Source organism: Varanus komodoensis, unplaced genomic scaffold (genome assembly GCF_004798865.1).
Source record: "Varanus komodoensis strain SLA01 unplaced genomic scaffold, ASM479886v1 scaffold80, whole genome shotgun sequence".
NCBI classification, from domain to species: Eukaryota; Metazoa; Chordata; class Lepidosauria; order Squamata; family Varanidae; genus Varanus; species Varanus komodoensis.
The window spans coordinates 1,409,055-1,430,575 of record NW_025336482.1 but is presented as its reverse complement, the minus strand read 5'-3'; the positions used below and the strand labels follow the sequence as shown (position 1 = coordinate 1,430,575).

The following is a 21,521-nucleotide window of genomic DNA, read 5'->3' as shown; positions in this document are numbered from 1 at the left end:
TGTTAACCGAGAGGCTGGTGGTTCGAGCCCACCCGGGGACGCGCGGCCGGGCCTTTTGCTCGTGCAAGCGCCCCTCCGTGCCCGCCCCCGCCATGCGTGGCGGTGGGCGAGCCACGTGCCGCAGCACCGCTTCTGGCTCTTTTGCGCGGGCGGGCAGCGCGGAGCGCAGAGGAAGGGCAGCCCCCGCCGTCTTGCTGCCCGGGGCGCAACGGGCGGCGGGCGGGGGCTTCCCGTTGACTCAGGAGCGAGTCCCAGAGCGCTGCGTGGGACGGAGGGGGCGCCCCCTGGGAGACCCCCTGGGAGACCCCCTGGGAGACCCAGCCGGCGCTCTGCGTGTGCTCAGAGGCACGCTCGCTCCCGCGCGGCGAGGGGCGGCGCCTCGGCCTCGGCCTCGGCGGCCGCCAGGGGGCAGCGCCGCCGGAACCCTCGCGGGCCGGAACGCGCGTTTCGCGGCGGCGGCGGCACCCGGAGCGCTTTGACGGCGCGCCGGCCGAGCCAGAGGTGGCTTGAAGGGCTGCGGGGGGGGGGGGAGGAGGAGGGGGAGGGGGACGGGAGGAAGAGGAAGATGGCCGCCGCGGCAGGTGAGCGGGCGGGGGCCTCGCGGGGCGGGCGGGGGTCCTCGCGGGCCGGAGGGTCCTCGAGGGGCGGGCGGGGGGCCTCGCGGGGCGGGGGGCCTCGAGGGGCGGGGGGGCCGCGCCCCCGCGTTCGCTGCTTCCGGCTCTGCCCCCGAAGGTCCTCGAGGGACGGGGCCCCGGCGGGGAGAGGGGCCAGCCGCTTCCCACGGAACGGGCCGCGCGCGCCCCAGAGGAGGCCGGCGCCCTTCATGCGGACTAGCGGCATGGGTCGTCTGCAAAACCCCGCGCTGCCATATTTCCCAGAGACCCCTGTGGGAAATGGTCGTGCGCTTGCATGGGAAAGCTTTTGGGTGCTAGCATACTCGTTGTACTCGGGTTGAGTAAGCAGTTACGCTAGAAACAAAAAAGGTATCCCCCGTTGGTTTTTGCTACCTGAAAATCAGAGGAAAACATGGCTGCACGTGCAAAGTCATTTCAAGTTGTAAACATGATTTTGAATGCTTGTAAAAAATTACTAAGTATAGCATGCTCTTCTCTCGCGTTGTTTACATTTAAGCAGCAAGTGACAGAGGTAATGAAAACCGATGCATTGCTAATCAAAGGGGCAAACACTGTCAACTCTGAGCCTGTCATGCTTGCCTAATACTGTAATGGCTGTTGGGATCTGTTCGGTGCTACAAATAAACTTAAAACATGGAAGTTTTCTGTAGAAAAGCGTAGAATTAAATATTTCCTCAGCTGCCTTGCCTTGTTTTCTTGATGCAATTCTGTGGTCTCTTTTCAGTTTCTCGTGTGGTCCCACGGGGCTGGCTCCTTTGGAGGTAAGTGTGCCCCTGTTATTTCTATAGGTTTCTGACAATAAATGCTGAACCTTTTTGGCAAAGTTAAATGTAAAATGCAAAGGGTGGTGGGCATAAGCGATGGGGTAAATAGAACTAGAAGTAAACCTGGATCTTATCTGTGGATAAACCTGGATCTTATCTGTGAATAAACCTGGATCTTATCTGTGTTTTTCGGTGCCGGGCTAAGACCTTTTTATTCAAGCAATATTTTAACAACGTTTAATATTTATAGATTTTAATTGTGCAGCCAGGATGTTTCTGAGTTTTAACTGTATTTGTATTATGTTTGTTTATTTATGTGAGCCGTCCCGAGGCTATATAGCAAGGGGACGGCATACAAAAACTTTAAATAAATAATAATAATCCATCCCTGTGGGAAGCAGTTAGGCAGGGATGCGTGTTTCCTAGAAAATCCTGATGGCTTGGACTACAACCCCCATAAACCCTAGCCAGCAGGGTGATGAGAGTTGTGGTCCAGAACTTTTGGAGGCATGGGGTGTCCACCATCGCTTTGGAACACCTGCCAAGGCTCAGTTCTCTATTACAAAAAAGCCCACAAAAATTACTAGCCTGTAATTGTTTTTAAAAAACAGCAGACCAATAGTCTGTTTGGATGGCCTCCTATTCCTCCTTTTAGACTATCGATTCAATTTTATTTTATTTTTGGAAGGCAACGAGCAGCTTTTTAAACAGAGATGGGGGAATGCAACTGGAGGGCCTTTTGTACCCCACCCCCAAGGCCTGGGGAGCAGTGGGTGCCCTGTTTGCTTCCTTTGTACCCCACCCCCAAGGCCTGGGGAGCAGTGGGTGCCCTCCCCAGCCTGGGGCTCCCAGATGTGTTGGCCTGCAACCCTCACCATTGCCAGAGGGGAATGAAGGGAGTTCTGGGGCCAGACCTCTGGAGAGCACAGGGCTCGTCAAGGTGCGTCCGGCCTACACTGCAGACCCCAGAGTGTGGCAAGGCCTTCTCCCCAGCTTGGCCAGAAAACCCAGCTGCAGGCTGGGAACGGGGCTGCCGCATTTGCTGCAGGGGCCCCTGTTAACCCAGTTCCAGAACTGCCGCACAGGACTTCCAAAGATGCTAACGCTCGTCTGTTTTTCCCACTGGACAGACCGGTTGCAACATCGGCTGCTCCCAGTCGGTCGCTGCACCAGACACCTGCAACAGACAGCACCGAGAGGTATTTCTGACTCCTGGGACACTGAGGGGAATGAAGCTCTGGGGCCGGGGCTGATGGGAGTTGCCATCCAAAAGATCTAGAGGGCACTGGACTGTTGAAAGCAGGGTTTGGGTGTTGATCTAGTGGGGCTGAGCTGCAGAAAAGGGAAGGGCTCCTGAGTATCCCCAGCTGGGCCACATTTGGCTCGCGGAGTCATGTCTGGGCAAGGGGAGGACCGCTGCAGAGTAACAACCTGACCTCGTCCCTCGGAGCGGGACTGCTGTGCTTTCTGTTCCCAGGCCGAGCATCACTATTCCCCTTTTCAACCCACCTGCAAGCTTCCCAAGGGCCCTTGGCTGGCCACCTGAGGGGACTGGTTTCCTTTTGGAGCTGGAGTGGGGCAGGATGGGGTGCTGATCCTGGACGGTTTCCCAGGGGCTCAGCTCTTCTGACACCCTTGATTTCGCAGTAGTCCGGCGCCGGTCCAGCAGACGAGCCGTGCGATCGTTCAGAAGCAGTCCTATGTGCCCACCAGCCGCGGGGAGTACGTGATCACCAAGCTGGATGACCTGATCAACTGGGCCCGCCGGGTGAGCAGGGGGTCCCCTCGAAAGGGTCGGCTCGTGCCTTGCTTTTTCCTCCTCTCCAGAGAGGGAAGGATCCCGCAGCTCCCTCCAGCCAGGAGTTCACTGGGAGGATCTTTTGCGTTCTGTCCACAAAGGATTCCACGCTGCAGCTTTAAATTTGGGTTTCTGGGCTTCCTGCCTTTTCACTTCCTTTGGGCCCCTGGCCTCACACGTGAGGCTCTCCCCAGCCAAACCAGCCGTTGACTTTTCCCACATAAAAGTGGGACTTATTTTGGACATCCTGTTGTCAAGATGCTAGTCCTCTTACAAGTTAGAATGCTTGTAAAGATGCTGCCAGTGTGTGGTGGGGCTTTGACAGTGCTGTGGGGAGGGAAACAGCTTCCTCCATCAGGTGCTGCTTCTGAGTTTCTTAGAGAGGAGGAAGGCAAGATCTGGCTGTCCTGCGTTGGAGACAGAATGCTGGGGCTTCGATCTCTCAACAAAGCCAGCAATGGCTATTCCCGTGTTCCATCCATTTATGAATTTCTTTTCTGCTTTTCCCACTGCAGCACTTTTGTTTTTAAGGCCTTGCTAAACCTCGGGAGGGGTACCATGGCATTCCGAGATGGGATGTGGGTGTCACTGGCAGGGGGGGAAGCCCAGTGTGTCCTGACCCCCCATGTTGTTCCCTCCCGCACACACAGAGCTCCCTGTGGCCCATGACCTTCGGCCTGGCTTGCTGCGCCGTGGAGATGATGCACATGGCTGCGCCCCGGTACGACATGGACCGCTTCGGGGTGGTCTTCCGAGCCAGCCCCCGACAGGCCGACGTCATGATTGTGGCCGGAACCTTGACCAACAAGATGGCTCCTGCCCTCCGGAAGGTAGGGCTGTGCTCAGCCAAGGTCATTCTGGTCTGCCCCGGGTCTCGTCCTGGCCCTCTGCAGATTCCCCAGGTAGCCGCAGCCCTTTTCCCCAGACCCATGAGCGACTTCCTGGCTTTTCTGCCCTTCCTCCCCACACCTGAGCCATTGGCGGAATCGCTTTAGCCCGTCATCCTGGGCACATTTGCCCCACACCTGTTCCCTTTGGCCTCACCTGCTGCTGTGATGCGGCCCCACGAGGCACTGTGCAGATGAAACGGGGTTGCCAGGGGAGCACCTTGATTGAGCAGGTGAGAGGCCCACCCTTTTTAAGGGACGCTTCCCCGCACCCGTGGGTGACTCCTCATGCCACCTGTATATTTCCTGCAAGGAGGCCAAGGTGGCTCACACGGCCCCCTCCTCTCCCTTTTATCCTCAGAACACCCGTGAGGTAGGGGAAGGTGAGTATGGGTGAGTGACACCCAGTGCAGTTCAAGGTGGAGCAGGACCAAAGCCCCCGTCTGCCCGCTCCCAGGCCAGCAGCCAAGAGCACCAGCTCTCTCTGCAGCATGAGGGGCTGCGTTGCGGTTTGGCGAAAGCTTCGTCCTCGCCTTCACAGCCTCCTGGCAGGTTAGGCTGAGAGGCGTTGGCTCGGCTCCTTGGCTCGGAACTGGTCCCCTGGAGCTGCGACTCCCTGGGTGCCCCACCCAGCCAGGGTGGGCGCTGCAGGGCGCTGGAGGTGGGCTGACGTGTTTTCTGCCTTGGCAGGTCTATGACCAGATGCCTGAGCCACGTTACGTGGTGTCCATGGGGAGGTAAGGACTTCTCTCCGTGTTTTGCCGCTGTGACTTTTCCCTGTGCTGCTTCGCCACCCCTTCTGTTTGCACAGCCGTTGACGTAATCCCGCCTCGCTTTTCAGTGCCCCTTTGTTTACGTGGGGGTTGCGTTCGAACAATGGCCAAGGAGCGGTTTAATGCCAAAATAGTTGTGTTCCCCCACGGTGCTGGCTTTCCAGGAAAGTTTTCATGGCACGTCGCTCCGGCCATTTCAGATCTGAGGATACACAGTCAGAAACAAGCCCCTCTTCATGAGATGATCTGCAGCTGATTGAAAGCAGTGGTGAGATTCAGAATGCAGCTAAGCGAACGAAAGCGTACGCTTCTCTGAGGCCATGTCGCTTCCCTGCGGAGGCCGGAGATTGGGGGTGCTCTCGAAGTAACGCGTCGGTTCCTCTCCCAAGGCCAGGAGGAAAGACGGCACCTCTTACAAAACGCCCCTCCCCACTTTTTCCAGAGACCAGCAATACGCACAGGCTGCAGCCCCCACTCCCTGGGGGGTGGGAGCGCTGGAGCTGCTTCAGTAAAGGAAACACTTTTGGTTCTTACCACAGAAGCAGCTCTTCTCTAAGGAATATACTAGGGGAAAGCAGCTCCAGCGCAAATGATCTGTCCTCTTCCGAAGATGGGGAAGGCCATAAAACTGTCCTATGACTCCGAAAAGCTATCCTGGCTTTTGAACCTTGGAACAATGCTCTACTCTACCTGTTGAACCTTAACAACCCCACCATTCTCCTGGTAGAGCCATCTGCTACAGGTCGATTCCTCCATAGGTTATTTGATGTGGAAACCCTGACACAAATGCCCAGAAACTAATTCCTAAGGGCTTTCTCAGTCCATCCCCACAACTTGCAACTTGGGAGAGATTCTAACAGCCGATCCCCTTCAGGGGGCTTCTCATCTCCTGCTCCCCCCCCACTCAGATTCATGTCGCTTACAGCCAGCTCATGCCTCAATTTCTACCCCGCCTTGATCGACGGGGGTGGCCATACCCTGCGCCGCAGTGGCGTTTCCGTTCCGCTGCTGCTGCTCTTCGGTCGAGTAACCGTGTGTCGGGAACGGAATGGGGTGTTTTCTACTTGCGAGGGGGGAGCTTCAACAGGACCCTGAATGTTCCCCTCCTCTCCTTTTTTGCAGCTGCGCTAACGGGGGTGGCTATTACCACTATTCTTATTCTGTGGTGCGGGGCTGCGATCGCATTGTGCCGGTGGACATCTATGTGCCAGGTGAGCCAAACCAGGAAGATGCCAGATGTCTCGAGCCTCAGGCTGCGGCTCCCTCTGCCTCTGCTCGGGGGCAGTGGGGGTCGGGACCCCAAACTTCTGGATGGACCCTAGTGGTGGTGGTCGGGATCAATTTAAGTGGAAAGTGAAGAGAGCACATGCTCTGAAAGGTGCTAAAGGGGAGCTTGTTCATTCAAGCCCAAGGCAGTTGGGAAGTGTGACCAGTCTGCAGGGCAGCTTACATTGTCCCCCCCCCCATAACCCTGCAAGGTAGGCCAGGCTGAATGTGAGTGACAGGCCCCAGATGGCCCATGAGGACTAGAGCCCCAGATCCATCACTGTCCTGGCATCACTTCCCTGTCCTCGCAGGTTGTCCTCCCACCGCCGAGGCGCTCCTGTATGGAATTTTGCAACTCCAGAGGAAGATCAGACGGGAGAAGCGGCTACAAATCTGGTATCGGAAATAGTGCCGTCCGTTTCAGAAATAAGCCGCCGGCTGGAAAATCGGCAGCCCTGCCTGTCTGTATTTTGCGCACACGCTTTCCCAGTAAAGTTGCCAAGAGAGAGAGAGAGAATGTATACATAACTGGCTCGACCCACTGCCTTTTTGTTTAACTTAGAAGGCCTTGATTGGCCAAAGGAAGGCAGAGAGGCTGTGGTGCATGGGCTAAACATGGCGGGGGGGGGGTGTCTGTAGGAAGTGTCCAACGGCCAGGGTAGCCTTTTGCAGCTGGTTCAGGACTGCATGGCCCTCAGCTTCTTAGGAAGAGCTGAGAGCGTTGCCCTGAATCTGCTTTCCCCGAGTGTCTTCCTTAGATAAGACCTGCTTTTGGTGGTGGGAGCCAAAACTGTTTCCTGAAGCAGCTTCGGTGTCCCGGCCCCATCTCCCAGGTAGGGGGATACATCTGTGTACTACCCTAACCCTAGCCCCTGACACGAGGAAGAGAGGAACCTGGTGACGTCTGTGGCTATACTTGCCCAGGTTCCTTTGGGGGCCCACAAAACGCCCCCTGGCCTGTGCAGAGAGCCAGTTCGGCCACGGATCAGGGGAGTGTGAGCTTTGTTTCTCGCTTGTGTATATTCTGTGTCTCAGTTGCAGCGCTGTCTTCAATAAACTGAGTGCCGTCTTGACAGAGGCCGTTTCGTTTCTTGCCGCGTGTCACTGACTCTAAAGGAGGCGCGTTGGCTGGACTCGGTTCCAAGGGGTAGGCAGACTGTGGGAAGGAAGGAATGAACCGGGCTGGGCAACTTGCTCGACCATAATGGGTGGAGGATCACAGCTCCCATCCTCCTCAGCCAATGGAGTGGAGTGATGGGAGTTGCAAGCCCGAACATTTGGCAGGCCACAAGCCACTGACTCCACCATTGACAATGCCAAGGTGCACAGACTCAGTATGAGGCAGCGTTGGGTCTCCCTGCTAAAACGGACCCGCCTTTCTAAAATTGTAAAGACTGGATTCTCTTTAGGGGAAAGACAGGTCAGCTGGGAAAGAGCTGCTGCCAAGCGGCGAGTGGAGCACACCAGGAGCCCTCCCAAGGCAGCCCTCCTGCATTCCTGCCTCCAGCCAATGTTTCTCCAGGACCCCGAGGACTGGAATCTTCCTTGGGGAATGCCCACAGCGGTAGAGCTCCTGCTTGATATGCGGAAGGTTCAGTCCCCAGGGGAGGCGGGGGGAATCCTTGTTCTGAAACCCCGCAGGGCAAAGCACGGCTGTAGCAGCACAGTCTGGAGGGGGCCATCTCAGAGAAGGCTATGTGTGGGGGACGCAGGCCGCACTGGTGGGCTCCGCCCTCGGAAGGCAGGGGGGCCCAAATGACGAGGCGTAGCCATATTCCAGCCAGCAGAGACACACACAAAGACCCACTGCAGCAAGTGGTACAAGAAACATTCTTCAATCAACTGCAGCTCTGTCCTTCCCCCAGGTCGCCGCTCAGTGCTCAGCTTCCCCATCTCCAATGCCGGAGAGAGAGCTCCCTCCCTCCCCACACGACCCTCACTCCCGTTCTGCCAAGCCCATTTGCAGGGTGGGGGGCTTTTCGGGCCAGCACGGGGCTTCCTTCAGCTCTGGGGACGGAGGCTGCCGGTTACTTGATGAGTGTCGGCGTGATCATCTTCGGGAAGGAATAGTATCGGCAGTCGGGCGGCGGGACCAAGTCCATGACGGAGGTACGGATGTTCTGCTTCTCAAAGCCGGCTTCCACCAGGTGCGGAACCTGCGTCTCCTGCAGGGGAAGCGAAGCCGAAGCAGGGGCAAGTCAGCACACCTCTCGCCACCGGGGTCGCAAGCGCAGGTGGTGGGCAGTGGGGCGAGAAGAGCCAGCGTGCCCTGCGGTGGACGGGGACCCCCGGAGGCTGCTCAGGCCCTGGGTCTGCAGCCTTGGAGCACACCCCCCGGCCCCGGCCCCTTCGGGGGCTCGGCGTGGGTGGGGATGTGGTCCGACGTTGGCAGAGCGATGGGTTCTCTGATCTGGAGCAACAGCGCCCGCCAACCAGCCTGCACCGGTGGCCTGGATTCGTCCCCCAGAACGGCCACACGTGGACAAGCCGGCTCGTTTGCTGCACCCAAGCCGTTGCCTTCTGGGCCTCATCTGTCAGCACCCAGGGGGAACTGGCAGGGCCCCCTGCCTCCACCCGGCCTCACCTGGAACATCCTCTCGATGTCGGAGTATTTGCTCCGCAGCAGCTCGCCCCAGGACGTCAAGTTGCAGTAGGTGAGCACTCCACCTGGCTTCAGGAGGCGATGTGCATGACCCTGTGGTGGCACGAGCGGGAAAGGTGTGGGAGGAGGTGGGGAACAGCCCGGCTGTGCCTGGACTCGGTCCCGGGACCTGCTGCTGGGACGTGCACACACAGGCCCCGCAAAACCCAGCTCTGCCAGAGCAGGAGACCCCGGTGCGTGCTGCCCAGAGTGCAGCGCCCTGGCTGCGTGGGGACGATGGGAGCCGCGGCCCAGCACAGCTTGCAGACACCAGGGGTCCCTTCCGGTTCGAGGAATGGGAGGGGGCGCGGCTTGCGTCGCAGCCGCGTCTCACCTTGATGAAGCCGAACTGGTGTGTGTGCCACACGTCTGCCGAGAGTGGGTAGGTGTCGTAGAGGATTCCTGCGGGGAAGAGCCAAATTTTACCGCCCGATGCCCCTGGTGAGCTGCTCTGCATCCAGAAGGTAACGAGAGCAACAGGAGTGCTGGCATTCAGCATATTCCAACCAGCTCTGCATGCCTCTTCACCTGTTTGGCCTCTTAAATGATTCTGCCCTTTTGGCTGGCTTCCTGGAAATTAGTTTGGACGGCCTGCTTGACTCGAACTCTGGACACACAAACCCTACAGCCCTGACCTTGGGACTGGAGTGACTATTTCTCCGAAAGGTAACATGGGGACTTGGCATTTCTGGGCAGAGCGTGACAGGTGAGGCTGCCAAAGCGCAGGTCAACTCACGAAAACTGGCCCTCGAGGGAGCCTCCTGCGGCCACTTCACGTGCAGAGTTCTTGCCACAAGGACTGGATGTTGGAAGCGAATGAGCTGGTTTTCTTTATGGCAGGGTGTGGAGCTACAGGCCTGTGGGCACTTAGCTAGCTCTCCTGGGTTCCCGTGAAGATCACGCCCCCTCTCCCAGTTCCGTTCCTGGCTCCATCCCTTGGCCCCTCCCAGCCAGGCTTGGCCCGCGGGCCAAAGGTTCCTCAGCCCTGTCATTGTCACCGGCCCGCACCATGTTCCGGCTGGCCAAAGGCAAGCAGTTCACCTACCACTGAAATGCCCACTGGGCAGCGTCGGGACGACATCCTCCCAGAGCCCCTTCAATGGGACGACCTTTTAGGAGAAAGCAGAGCAGAGGGAGGGGATGTGTGTGAGTGATTTACTGAGGGTCATGGATCTCCCCCCCCTTTCCTCCAAGGAGTCCAGCATGGAGTTCAGGATCCTCCCCGCCCCCGCATTTTCAGCCTCACAATAACACCCCTGCAAGGTAGGCTAGGCCAAGAATCAGAGGCTGGCCCAGAGTCCCTCAGTGAGCTTCGAGGGCAGGTGGGGACTCAAACCCGGGTCTCCCAAGTCCCAGCCGTGCCACAGCAGCGTGGGAGCATGCCGGTGGGTGACCGGAGAAGGTCCCGAGCCATTTCTGCAGTTGTGCTTGGTTGTTGTTTAACCCACCCTGGAGAGCGGGGGCAAAAGGACAGCTCTTGCGCAAGAACACCCCCCCCCCCCCGCCAGAGTGAGCTCCTGTTTTCAAAAAGAAGTTGAAATGGAGATTAAGCGCTCCTGCACTGCAGCCACTTTAACAATCAGGTTGAGAGCTGCAGATCTGCGGGAGATGGGATCTCAGGCGGGGAGGCAACACATCAGACCGCAGGCTGAACACGGGCCTGAAGGAAGCAGGACTCTTGCCTCGCTCTCAGCAGCCTCCGAAGCACCTAAATTGTTGTCCTGCTTTTCGTGGACTTGGGACCAGGATACATGGAGGAATGTCTCCTTCCCTATGAGGCCTTGCGCCCCTTAAGATCTGCGGGAGAGGCCCTGCTCCGGGAACCCTCTTTGAGGCAGGCACGGAGGGTATCCGCACGGAGGGCCTTCTCTGTGGTGGCCCCCAGACTGTGGAATGCGCTCCCCAGAGAGGGTCGCCTGGTGCCGACTTTATATTCCTTTTGGCGCCAGGTGAAAACCTTTTGATTTGACCATCATTTTAAGAATTAGGAATTTTTAACCTGGTTTTAACTATCTACATTCGCATTTTGATTTGTTTTTGTTTTTGATCTTGACTGTGTTTTGATTTTGTTTTCATTGGTGATATGTTACTGTTGGTTTTATGTATATTCTTAATCACTTTTAATGGTTGTTTTGATTATGAATTGCTTGTTTTGATTTCTGCAAGCCGCCCTGAGACACTTTGCATATAGGATGGGACATTTTGCATATTTTAAATAAAAAGGAAGGAAGGAAGGAAGGAAGGAAGGAAGGAAGGAAGGAAGGAAGGAGGGAAGGAGGGAAGGAGAGGGAGAGGGAGAGGGAGAGGGAGGCAGGAAGGCAGGAAAGAAAGAAAGAAAGAAAGAAAGAAAGAAAGAAAGGAAGGAAGGAAGGAAGGAAGGAAGGAAGGAAGGAAGGAAGGAAGGAAGGAAGGAAGGGTATCTTGGGGTGCTTTCCCATGCTTTTTATGGGGTTGTGGTTTCTGTTTTTTTGACCATTTTGCAAAACTGGCTTGAGAAAGGTGGTACAGCCATGCAAGGACGGACAGACAGGTGGACCAAGCTCAGCCCAGGAGCAATTCCACCCCTCACTGTCCCCCGTGGGTCGCCCCATGCCAGACTTTTTCACCTTGTGTGGCTGCGTCTTGGCCCACTTCAAAAGCCGCTGGAACACCCCCTCATTGCACTCGATGATCCAGTGCTCCTCAATGTCAAACTCCTCGATTTTGGTGGCCGCAATGGCCATGCCAAAGCCCACCTCCAGCACGCGGCCCCCTGGGCATGTGACAAAGAGACTCATTAGCTGCAGGCTGACAGAGGATGTGGACCCCCCCCCCCCCCCACCCGCAACAGCTCTGCAGGCCCAAACCGAGCATTTGGTTTATACAAAGGCTGCCGGAAAGATTTCTGCAGGAAGCCCACATGGAGGAGAAGCATATTCAGGTGTTCCAAGGTAGACTCGACTCGTGCCTCCTAAACTAGAGGCAGGAAGTAACCATGAGGACTAGTAGCCACTTAATTTGTCTTATCCCCATCTTCAAGCCATTCAAAGTGACAGCCATTAGGGTAAGGCCTCGCAGTAGCACTTTTTCCATTGTTTAAGTGCACTGCAAGCCTCGGCTTAAAGGCACAGCAGCAGTTGTATATTCTGTGCCAATATAGAGCTAGATTCTAGTCCTCATGGTTCCAAAAAAAAAAAAAAAAAAAAGGCTGGGCTGAGGGGAGACCTTTCATTGCTGGTATCATAAACAATTTGGTGCTCTAGTTTTGCCTGTACTCAATCACCAACCTATACTTTCCTGTGTCTTCCACTCACAAATTGCAGATTCTGCAGTCACCCCGGGGTTATCTTCCCACCACCCTTTCCGTTGCCCACCTGGCGTTCTTTTTCTGTTTTTGCAAAACCCCAGGGCTTCTCCCAAGAAGTCAGCCCTATTTGCATGTGTGGAGGGTGCTGGCAACAGAAGACTGGTACGGGGGAAAGAGTTATACTGCATGCTGAACCTGCAGCTGTTCGGAAAAGCCCCCCACCCCCATACCAGGCAATCCTGCAAGCTTTTAAAAAGGGAGAGAGACTGCCGAGCTCTCGGCTATTCTTGGCTGCAATGCAACCGATACAGCATTGAGGTCCCCAACTTTGCCCTCTGCAGGGTGAGGTTGTGTGACGTGTTTTTGGACACGCAGGTGGGAAATGGAGTGGCAAACTCACTGCCGACTTCGGTGGTCCCACCGCTGGGTTCTTTTCTTTTCTTTTTTTAATTTAAAAACACTTTAGCTTGCCTTAAAGAGTGGAACCCTCTCAGGGAAGTGTGCAAGATTAGAGAACAAGATCAGAGACCACACAAAGTGGACAGAGTAAAAATCCACGAGAACAACCCTATTCATTCAAGATCAGCATGAGGGAGAAGAAAAGGCAGTCCCCAAATCAATTATTGATCCATTATTGTAAGCCATCCAGAGATGAAGCTTAATGGATGGTATAGAAATACCCTCATAAACAAACAAATGAATTATTCAGGTTAAAACCAGCCCTTTAAACTGGATTTGGAAACGCCGCAGCATTGGACTAGGCACAATCTTATGTGTGTTTGGACGGAAAAAATGTTGTACGGTTACCGGCATTATCAGCCACCTTTGCTGAAAAGAGAAACACCCCTTGCTTTCTGGGTGGCTGCGGTACACCACCCCTAAAAGGTACGCTGCAGGGAACAGCTTTCATGCCAGCCTGTGACGATGAGGGTACCTTTGGAGGCAGCCACGGTGGCGAGAGAATGCATGTAGGGGGTCTCCCAGCGCTCCATCACAGGTTTCCCCAGGATCTCCAGGTGGGTGTCTGTGGAATCGTAGCGGGCGGCCGCCTCTCCCCAGGAAGGCATGCAGTCCTCTCCTTCCAGAAAGATTGGGCAAGAGGTCGCAGAGGAGGCCATGTCGAAGGGCTGGAGGAAAGATCCAGGGAGGGCTGCAGAGACAGGGAGAGACCCGAAAAGGGATCTCAGGCGCCTAGCGGGTTTTAAATAGATAAGGAGGCAGGGAGAGATGCGGGGTGGGTACATGGAAAGGCGGAGGGGGTTACCCGGAACATGCCTAAAAGGGGTGGATGCAGAGCTGGGGGGAAGGCAGTGACATCTGGTGGAGGAACAGAACCATTACAGGGAGCCAGCCGGCATAGACACGTAAAGTTCCTGGAAACTTAGAAGCGATGGGAGGAAATAATGGGAGTTTTTCCCCCGTTTCCTTTGGAAAAACAATTCACATTTTGGGGAAACCTGAAATATCTCCGATGCTTCCTTTCACTTCAAGTTTAAATGTATTTCACTGGCTTCATGGGAGGGAACGCATCGTGTATGCCTTCTTAAATGAACGGTGTAAAGAAATGGAAGAAAACAATAGAATTGGAAAGATCTCTTCAAGAAAATTGGGGACATGAAGGGAACGTGTCATGCAAAGATGGGCACAATAAAGGACAAGAATGGCAGGGACCTAACAGAGGCAGAAGAGATTAAGAAGAGGTGGCAAGATTACACAGAAGAGCTATTCAAGAAAGAGCTTAACATCCCTGATAACCACAAAGGGGTGGTCGCTGACCTCGAGCCAGACATCCTGGAATGTGAAGTCAAGTGGGTCTTAGGAAGTCTGAGCAACAACAAAGCTAGTGGAGGCAACAGTATTTCAGCTGAGCTATACAAAATCTTAAAAGATGATGCAGGTAAAGTGCTACACTCAATATGCCAGCAAACTTGGAAAACTCAGCAGTGGCCACAGGATTGGAAAAGGTCAGTTTACATTCCCATCCCAAAGAAGGGCCATGCCAAAGAACGTTCAAACTACCGCACCATTGCTCTCATTTCACATGCTAGCAAAGTTATGCCCAAAATCCTACAAGCTGGGCTCCAGCAGTATGTGGACCGAGAACTACCAGAAGTACAGGCAGGGTTTTGAAGAGGCAGAGGAACTTGGGGTCAAATTGCCAACATACGCTGGATCATGGAGAAAGACAGGGAGTTCCGGAAAAGCATCTACTTCTGCTTCATTGACTATGCTAAAGCTTTTGATAGTGTGGATCACAACAAACTCTGGCAAGTTCTTAAAGAGATGGGAGTACCAGACCATCTTATTTGTCCCTTGAGAAACCTCTATGTGGGTCAAGAAGCAACAGTGAGAACTGGACACGGAACCACTGATTGGTTCAAAATTGAGAAGGAGTTCGGCAAGGCTGTACACTGTCGCCCTGCCTATTTAACTTATATGCAGAGCACAACATGAGAAAGACGGGGCTAGATGAATCACCAGTTGGAATTAAGAGAAATATCCACAACCTCAGATATGCAGATGATATTTCCCTTTTATGTTGTGTCTTTTCCATGTTGTGTCTGATGACTGGGACAGTCCTAGAGCTTTTTCTGGAAGGTCTTTATCAGCTGTGTGGTGAAAGCATAAACCTCTTGCTTCCAGCAGGCTCCCAAACCTCTTTTGCATCGATGCCTGCAGCATTCTGAATACCTGAAGAGGGTCCCACTCATCTTTGGGATCTTTTTTTAAAAATGGCAGCAGAAACCCCCACTGCTACTCCAAAAATCTCAACACAGAGAATATACCTGAAGCCAAACTTTTTCTCTGCAATAGTCTTTACCACCCTGCCTATTTAACTTATATGCAGAGCACATCATGAGAAAGGCAGGTTTGATGAATCACCTGTTGGAATTAAGATTGCTGGGAGAAATATCAACAACCTCAGGTATGCAGATGATACCACTCTCATGGCAGAAAGTGAAGAGGAACTGAAGAGCCTCTTCATGCGGGTGAAGGAGGAAAGCACAAAAGTTGGCCTGAAACTCAACATTAAGAAAACTAAGATCATGGCATCTGGTCCTCTCACTTCCTGGCAAATAGATGGGGAAGAAAAGGAGATAGTGGCAGATTTTATTTTCCTGGGCTCCAGGAGCACCGCAGATGGGGACTGCAGTCAAGAATTTAAAAGATGCTTGCTCCTTGGGAGGAAAGCTATGGCAAATCTAGACATCATACTAAAAAGCGGAGACATCACCCTGCCAACAAAAGTGCGTATAGTCAAGGCTGTGGTTTTCTCAGCTGCAATGCATGGCTGTGAAAGCTGGACCATAAGGAAGGCTGAGCGCCGAAGGACTGAGGCCTTTGGATTGTGGTGCTGGAGGAGACTCTGCAAGTCCCTTGGGCCGCAAGGCGATCAAACCGTCAGTCCTAGAGGAGATCAACCCTGACTGCTCTTTAGAAGGCCAGATCCTGAAGATGAAACTCAAATGCTTTGGCCACCTAAAGAGAAGGAAGGACTCCCTGGAGAAGAGCCTGATGCTGGGGACGATGGAGGGCAAAAGAAGGGGATGGCAGGATGGGGTGGCTGCATTGGCTGGATTCCAGGGGATGGTGGAGGGCAGAAAGGAACGTTGTCCATGGGGTCGCAATGGGTCGAGCATGACTTTGCAATGAATAACAACAATGTATGGCTGTGAGAGTTGGTCTATCACAGGGGTCCTCAAACTTTTTCAGCAGAGGGCCAGTGGAAAGGTGCCGATGCTGGGCGGGAGCCGGAAGGGTGGTGCTGGTGGTGCACGCGGGCTGGTGAGGGGGCGGGGGCAGTGCGTGTGTGCACTGAGATGGGGGTGGGGCAGGTGGCGAGGCAAGGCAAGGTGCGGGCGGGCAGGTGTGCACAGCGAGGGGAGGGGAGGCACGTGCACGAGAGAGGCAGCAGCTTGTTCACTTGCAGATCGTTTTCTCCAGGCGAGCAAGCCGCTCCCTCCCTGCGCATGGGGCGAGGCGGGTGGCGGCAGGCGCGTGCATGGGCGCAGGCACAGCAGGTCCAAATGAGCATTGCGGGCTCGATAAATGGGCATGGCAGGCCGGATCTGGCCCCCGGGCCTTAGTTTGAAGACCCATGGTCTATAAGGGAGGCTGAGCACCCAAGAATTGAGGCCTTTGGATTGTGGTGCTGGAGGAGACTCCTGCGAGTCCCTTGGACCGCAAGGCGATCGAACCGGTCAGTCCTAGAGGAGATCAACCCTGACTGCTCTTTAGAAGGCCAGATCCTGAAGGTGAAACTCAAACACTTTGGCCACCTAATGAGAAGGAAGGACTCCCTGGAGAAGAGCCTGATGCTGGGAATGATTGATGGCAAAAGAAGAAAGGGACGGCAGAGGATGGGGTGGCTGGATGGGGTGGACTCCAGGGGATTGTTGCCAATTGCAGCACCCCAAAACACCCCAAAAGTAGTTGGCCAGAGGGAGGCCACACAGTAAAAACCCCACAGTTATACTGTCCCAGAAGGGAGGGGGGATACGGACAAAATGAACTTGGTGCAACCCGCAGCTAACACGCCAGCCTGACCTCCAATACAGTAATCAAAGGGACAGTGGAAACTGGTTGCAGCCACCATGAAAGTTGCAAATGCGCAGGGAGTAAGAACACGGGAAGCCGGTGTGAATCTGGGGCAGATAAGAAACAGACGTGGGAACTGTCTGGTCCTGACAGAAGAGCGGACTCTTTGCAGCTAGCAGCACTGGGGGTGTGGCTACACTGATGTACTGATGCATGAGAAGTGTATTAGGTGACCTAGTGGGTTACCCAGGGTATAAAACGCATGTTCCGGGGTGCAACTTTCGAGACACTGCTTTGGGCCGAATGCCCCCCTTCGTCTCCCTTTAGTCTATAGTGCACTAGAATAAAGCTGCATTTGGCTCTAAGTCTCGTCTCGGGCTCCTTTCGACTCGGGTCTGGGGTCCACCCAGGTTTGCCCTGGCTGTTGGCTGGCTGAGTTCAGTACCAGTCTCTGGCACTCAACGTGGGGCGACCAACTGGACTAACGGCAAATTTCGCCTCAACATTCTTCAGCCTTCTCCCTCAAAGAGCCTCTTTTTGGACGGGTGGAGGACCAGCAACGGAGAGCTCTCCCTCAGCATTTGGGCTGAGGCGAATTTGGGTGGGCCGTGAGCAGGGCCTGAGGAAAGGTGATCGAGGGAACAGCAAGCCTAAGAGAACTACCCCGGATGGAGCAAGGAGTCCCCAGGTAAGGAGAAAGCCTCTGTTGTTGGAAAGGGCTACTGCCTGGGGGAAGACCCGGTTCCTAAAGAAAGGGGGGGGGCTCCGGTTAGAGCCCAGCACACTGCCTTTCCCTGCCTGACCGCTGGTGACTCTTGGGTAGGGTTGGACCCTATGGGAAGCGGCAGGATCGAGCAAAAGGGGGGAACTCCTTGGACGGAGGGGATTTTGGAAACCACACAGGGCCTCTAGAAACTCTTGCTGGTACAGGTGGGGTGAAGTCTGGATAGAGTCCAGTCCTGGTTCAAGTCCAGATGTCCTTGAGCACTTTTGACCAGGGACCCTTGGCAGAATTGGCAGAAGGAAAATCAGAGAGGTCTGCTGAAATCCTTCTAGAGGTCTTCTGGGGAATGATATGCGCTTCATGCGTCAGGGTAAGTCAAAACAAATGCAAACGCCTCTGGGTAGCCTTTGGGGAAACTGGGAAAGGTTCAAAGGAGATTCCATCTCAAAGAAACAACTAAATGGTCTCCTGCAATTCTATTTGGCCCCAGTATCAATTGGGTGGAGGGGCAAGTGGCCACCTGGAGGGTCTATCAATTTTCGGACTCCCCAACAGTTGCAACTTTACTTTCAACATGCCAGTAAATAGCTCAGGCTCCTGTGCAAGCGTTTGTTACATTGACAGTCTGAACTGGCTGGGAAAGTGCAGACTGGTCCCCACTGGGGAGGACGGAGAAGAGACGAGGGAGAGTAGAACTCGCTCTCTCCCCTCCAAAAGTCGGCAGTGCAGCGTAGGTATGGGCTTGGTGGCGTGGGGGGGGGACGACTCTGGGGATTTTGCCACTGTGCTTGGGTGCAGTGGTGGCTTTCATGGCCAGGAGGGCATGAATGGGCGGTTGAATCCTAGCCCAATGGCTGCAGTTTGGAATCACCAGCCCTTCAGCCCTTCAAACAGGCTACCTTTTGGATCCAGGAAAAAAAAGAAAGGAGGAGTTTCTCAAGCTAGCAGGTTGCTCCCTCGCTCCGGGAGAGACAGCTCAGCTTGCCATGAGGACTCTGTCCACCTGTGCCTTGATTATTATTTTTATTATTATTTATTATTTAGAAAATTTGTAGGCCGTCCACCACTGTGGACGGCTTACGACACTATTTCAAATCCTACATAAAATAAATTAACTATTCCACAACTGAGCATAAAACTAAGCTATTTAAAATAAATCAAATCAATCTAATACAATTAAAATTACTTTATGTTAAAATATTGGTCAAATAAAAAAGTCTTGACCTGGCACCGAAAAGCATATAATGACGGTGCCAGGCGGACCTCTCTGGGAAGCGCATTCCATAGTCGGGGCGCCACCACAGAGAAGGCCCTTCTCCGGGTACTCTGTCTCCTGACCTCTTTCAAAGAAGGGTTCCCGGAGGAGGGCCTCTGCTGCCAATCTTAGGGGGTGGGAGGGCATATAGGGAAAAAAGTGTTCCTTTAGGTATCCTGGTCCCAAGCCGTTTAGGGCTTTATAGGTAATAACCAGCACCTTGAATTAAGCCTGGACTTTGATGGGAAGCCAATGGAACTGATAGAGGACTGGAGTTATGCGAGAATAATGACCATCCCCGACAGCATCCTGGCAGCTCTATTTGCACCATCTGAAGTATCCGGATTAGCTACACTCGAGAAAGCCATGGACCAGCCAGCCTTCTTGTTTGAGGTCTGGGGTGGTCAAAGTCTTGGCATTTGGTGTTTAGACTCAGTTCGTAATCAGCGCTGCTATCCGCTTTCCTCTTCCTCTTTGTATGTGTGCTCGTCTGTGCATGTGCTCTTTTAAAATCCCTCCACTTCTTTCTGTTTTTGTTTTGCTCAATCAGGTTTTGTTCCACAAGCACTTGGGTGCCTGTGCACTAAGCATTGTGTACAAATCCCTGAGAATGTTGTGGGGCGGGGGCGAGGTGCAGTTTTTGGAAGCAGCTAAGAAGATGCATAGTTGAAAAGGAAATGTACAGAAAGACAGGCCGCAAGCGGATCTGATGGCAGTGGCGATGAAGGCAGCGCTGCAGCGCGAGTGAGGAAAGGCCGGGAGCGACGGGAGGTCCCAGCGCCGCCAGCCAGGACTGGAGTTTCACAGGTTGGGAAGGAATCGGCGGGCGACCTGCAAAGAGGAGCGGCACTGGAAAAGGGGCTGCCCCCAGAACAAGGCCCAGGCTGTCGTGGCCGCTTGGGAGGGAGCCTCTGGGGGAAGAACAGGGGAGTCGCGAGGGGAGTTCCACGTCACCCCCACAGCCCCGGGGGAGAAGGGGGGTGGGACGCGAGGACACGGATTTCTTGGTGGACACAAGGCAGTCTGCTCAGTTGTGACTGTCGCAATTGGGGGTGGGGGGGGAGGCACAGCAGGGATCCTTGACGACGGGGGCACAGGGCATCAGGCCACCTGCCCAGTTGTGGGGCCCTGGAGTGCTTCCTACGGAACCAGTTCTTTGTGCCTTCAGATGAGAATGCCAGGATGGGACAAAGAGCCAGCTGTGTTGAACCACCCTCGTTCGGGGGGTGTGGTGTGTGGGGGGGAATTCACCCATCTTTCTCTCAAGCACTGGCTAAGGACTTGTCTGAATGGACTAGAGACTCTAATGGTGTTTCTACTGCAGTATGTGAACAATCCTTTAATTGCCACTGAGGCCACAGACCGGTGCACATCTGCTGGACTTCATCGGGTCTCCGGGAAGAAGGCACAAAGCCCCCAAGAACAGGTGCAGTATTTGGGTTCCGGACTTTCAAGGGGGGAAACACCAGCTGCCTCGGAAAGGAAGGAGGAGGTTTGTCAAACTCCCATTCCCCAAATCTGAATGCGCAGGCTTGGAAAACGGGCAGCCAGCGCTTTCTTGGGGCACCGGGGTAACTCCTGGCATGGAGGTGCGAAGTGGGGGGGCAGAGCTGGTCCTCTCCAGCACCAGGCCTGGCAGGCACCTCTCGCCACCCTTCTGTGGCGCTGGCTAGCTGGCTGCCGTCGCTCCTTCTCCGAGGCCAGAGCGGCCATGCTGGCTGCCCGGCTGTGCCCGGCTGCCTGCCGTGGGTGAAGCTGCGGCCACTGGCTGGTTGCTGCCTGCGGCTCGCAATGGCACAGGGGAGGTGGGGCGGGGGGGGGGGGGCTGCTGGTTTACACCAGCTGACTCGCCTGAGCCGGGACTGCATGGAGACCACCGATGCAGTGGGGGGACCTTGCCCAGGTGCCCCTCGCCACACAGCCGTGAGATGGGAGGGAGTGCCCCCAGGCTGAGGAAAGTTCCCGCACCACAAGGAGACCAAAGGACCGTGGAACCCGTGGAGGACCTCAAGTTCTTGTTCACACGCCAACCCTGCAAGGGAGGACCAGCAGCGTAACAGAGCAGGACTATAAAAAGCTGGCATCAGGGTCAGCCAAGGCCCACAACTGGAGGGGGCAAGGGAGAAGAGCCCCGAAGAAATGCAAATGCAGCCTATTGGGGACCAGGATTGGTCTGGCTTGAAGACTGAAAACAAAGAGACCTGCATTTGCTATCGCTAAGTAGCCTAGATAATAATGCTGAAGGGAAGAGGGGGAGTTTCTCGGAGTTGCTACTCTGGCTGTCTCTGTGTACTTCTGTTAATTTTGTTACTCCCTCCTACACCAGACGTCCTTGTGGAAAGAAAAGAGTGGAATGCCCTGTTCCTGACCTTTTCAGTCTGAGGGGACTGGCTCAGTGTGCAACAGAATGCTTCGGCTTCAGCAGCACTGGTGGGAACCCAGCATGGATTTCTTACACCTGCAGATGTCACGTGCCTAGATCTTGACCAAAGACCAGGTAACACCGACATGCAGATTGCAGAAGGGCGGGCACTGCCACCCCAGATCAGCCAAAGGAGAGTAAAAAGGAAGAAGTCACATTTGGCTTGGAAAGGATTGCACAGGTCCCTGGGAAAAACCACCACAGGCAAGGACCACTGAGGCACGGTGGCCTGGTCTGGTGGACTGGCAGCATCTCTACAGCACCCAAAGAGCAACAGCCAATGGGCACAGGCTGGAATAGCCCCCCCCCCCCCCCGTGTGTGTGTGTGTGTGTGGGAGAGTTTGGTGCGGTGGCTAGCATGTGGCTTTGTCTGCTAAGCTGGAAAGGCCTGGCCTGCAGCTGGATGGGCACCCGCGTGTGGAGGCTGCCTGCTGTGCATTATTCTCACAAATGGGGCGGGTAAGTGCCAACTGGTACAGCCTGGGATGCCCACTGTGGGTGCAAGAGAACTTGGCGCTGCCAAAAGATGGA

At 54.8% G+C, this 21,521-nt stretch overlaps 2 protein-coding genes across 2 annotated transcripts; one reads left to right on the top strand and one right to left on the bottom strand.

The window, feature by feature from the left end:
* Positions 1-526: 526 nt before the first annotated feature.
* On the top strand, positions 527-7,198 carry NDUFS7 (NADH:ubiquinone oxidoreductase core subunit S7). The gene is made up of 8 exons (XM_044456005.1): positions 527-581; positions 1,360-1,396; positions 2,530-2,598; positions 3,047-3,167; positions 3,848-4,027; positions 4,775-4,821; positions 5,980-6,068; positions 6,435-7,198. The coding sequence occupies exons 1-8, from the start codon at positions 566-568 to the stop codon at positions 6,530-6,532; spliced, it is 657 nt and encodes a 218-aa protein (XP_044311940.1). The 5' UTR covers positions 527-565; the 3' UTR covers positions 6,533-7,198.
* Positions 7,199-7,939: 741 nt separating this feature from the next.
* On the bottom strand, positions 7,940-13,241 carry GAMT (guanidinoacetate N-methyltransferase). The gene is made up of 6 exons (XM_044455935.1): positions 12,985-13,241; positions 11,371-11,516; positions 9,810-9,873; positions 9,099-9,166; positions 8,708-8,818; positions 7,940-8,288 (listed from the first exon to the last, which is right to left on the bottom strand). The coding sequence occupies exons 1-6, from the start codon at positions 13,166-13,168 to the stop codon at positions 8,151-8,153; spliced, it is 711 nt and encodes a 236-aa protein (XP_044311870.1). The 5' UTR covers positions 13,169-13,241; the 3' UTR covers positions 7,940-8,150.
* Positions 13,242-21,521: the final 8,280 nt, after the last annotated feature.

What these genes read in the sequence shown, in the direction of transcription:
- GAMT (XM_044455935.1), bottom strand. Translation starts at nt 13,168, where the DNA reads ATGGCCTCCTCTGCGACCTCTTGCCCAATCTTTCTGGAAGGAGAGGAC. An exon ending in CCAAGACGCAGCCACACAAG is followed by an intron (nt 9,874 to 11,370) that starts GTGAAAAAGTCT and finishes TTCTCCTAAAAG; the next exon opens with GTCGTCCCATTGAAGGGGCT. An exon ending in ACATCGAGAGGATGTTCCAG is followed by an intron (nt 8,289 to 8,707) that starts GTGAGGCCGGGT and finishes CTTCCCCTGCAG; the next exon opens with GAGACGCAGGTTCCGCACCT.
- NDUFS7 (XM_044456005.1), top strand. An exon ending in TGATCAACTGGGCCCGCCGG is followed by an intron (nt 3,168 to 3,847) that starts GTGAGCAGGGGG and finishes CCGCACACACAG; the next exon opens with AGCTCCCTGTGGCCCATGAC. An exon ending in GGTGGACATCTATGTGCCAG is followed by an intron (nt 6,069 to 6,434) that starts GTGAGCCAAACC and finishes CTGTCCTCGCAG; the next exon opens with GTTGTCCTCCCACCGCCGAG.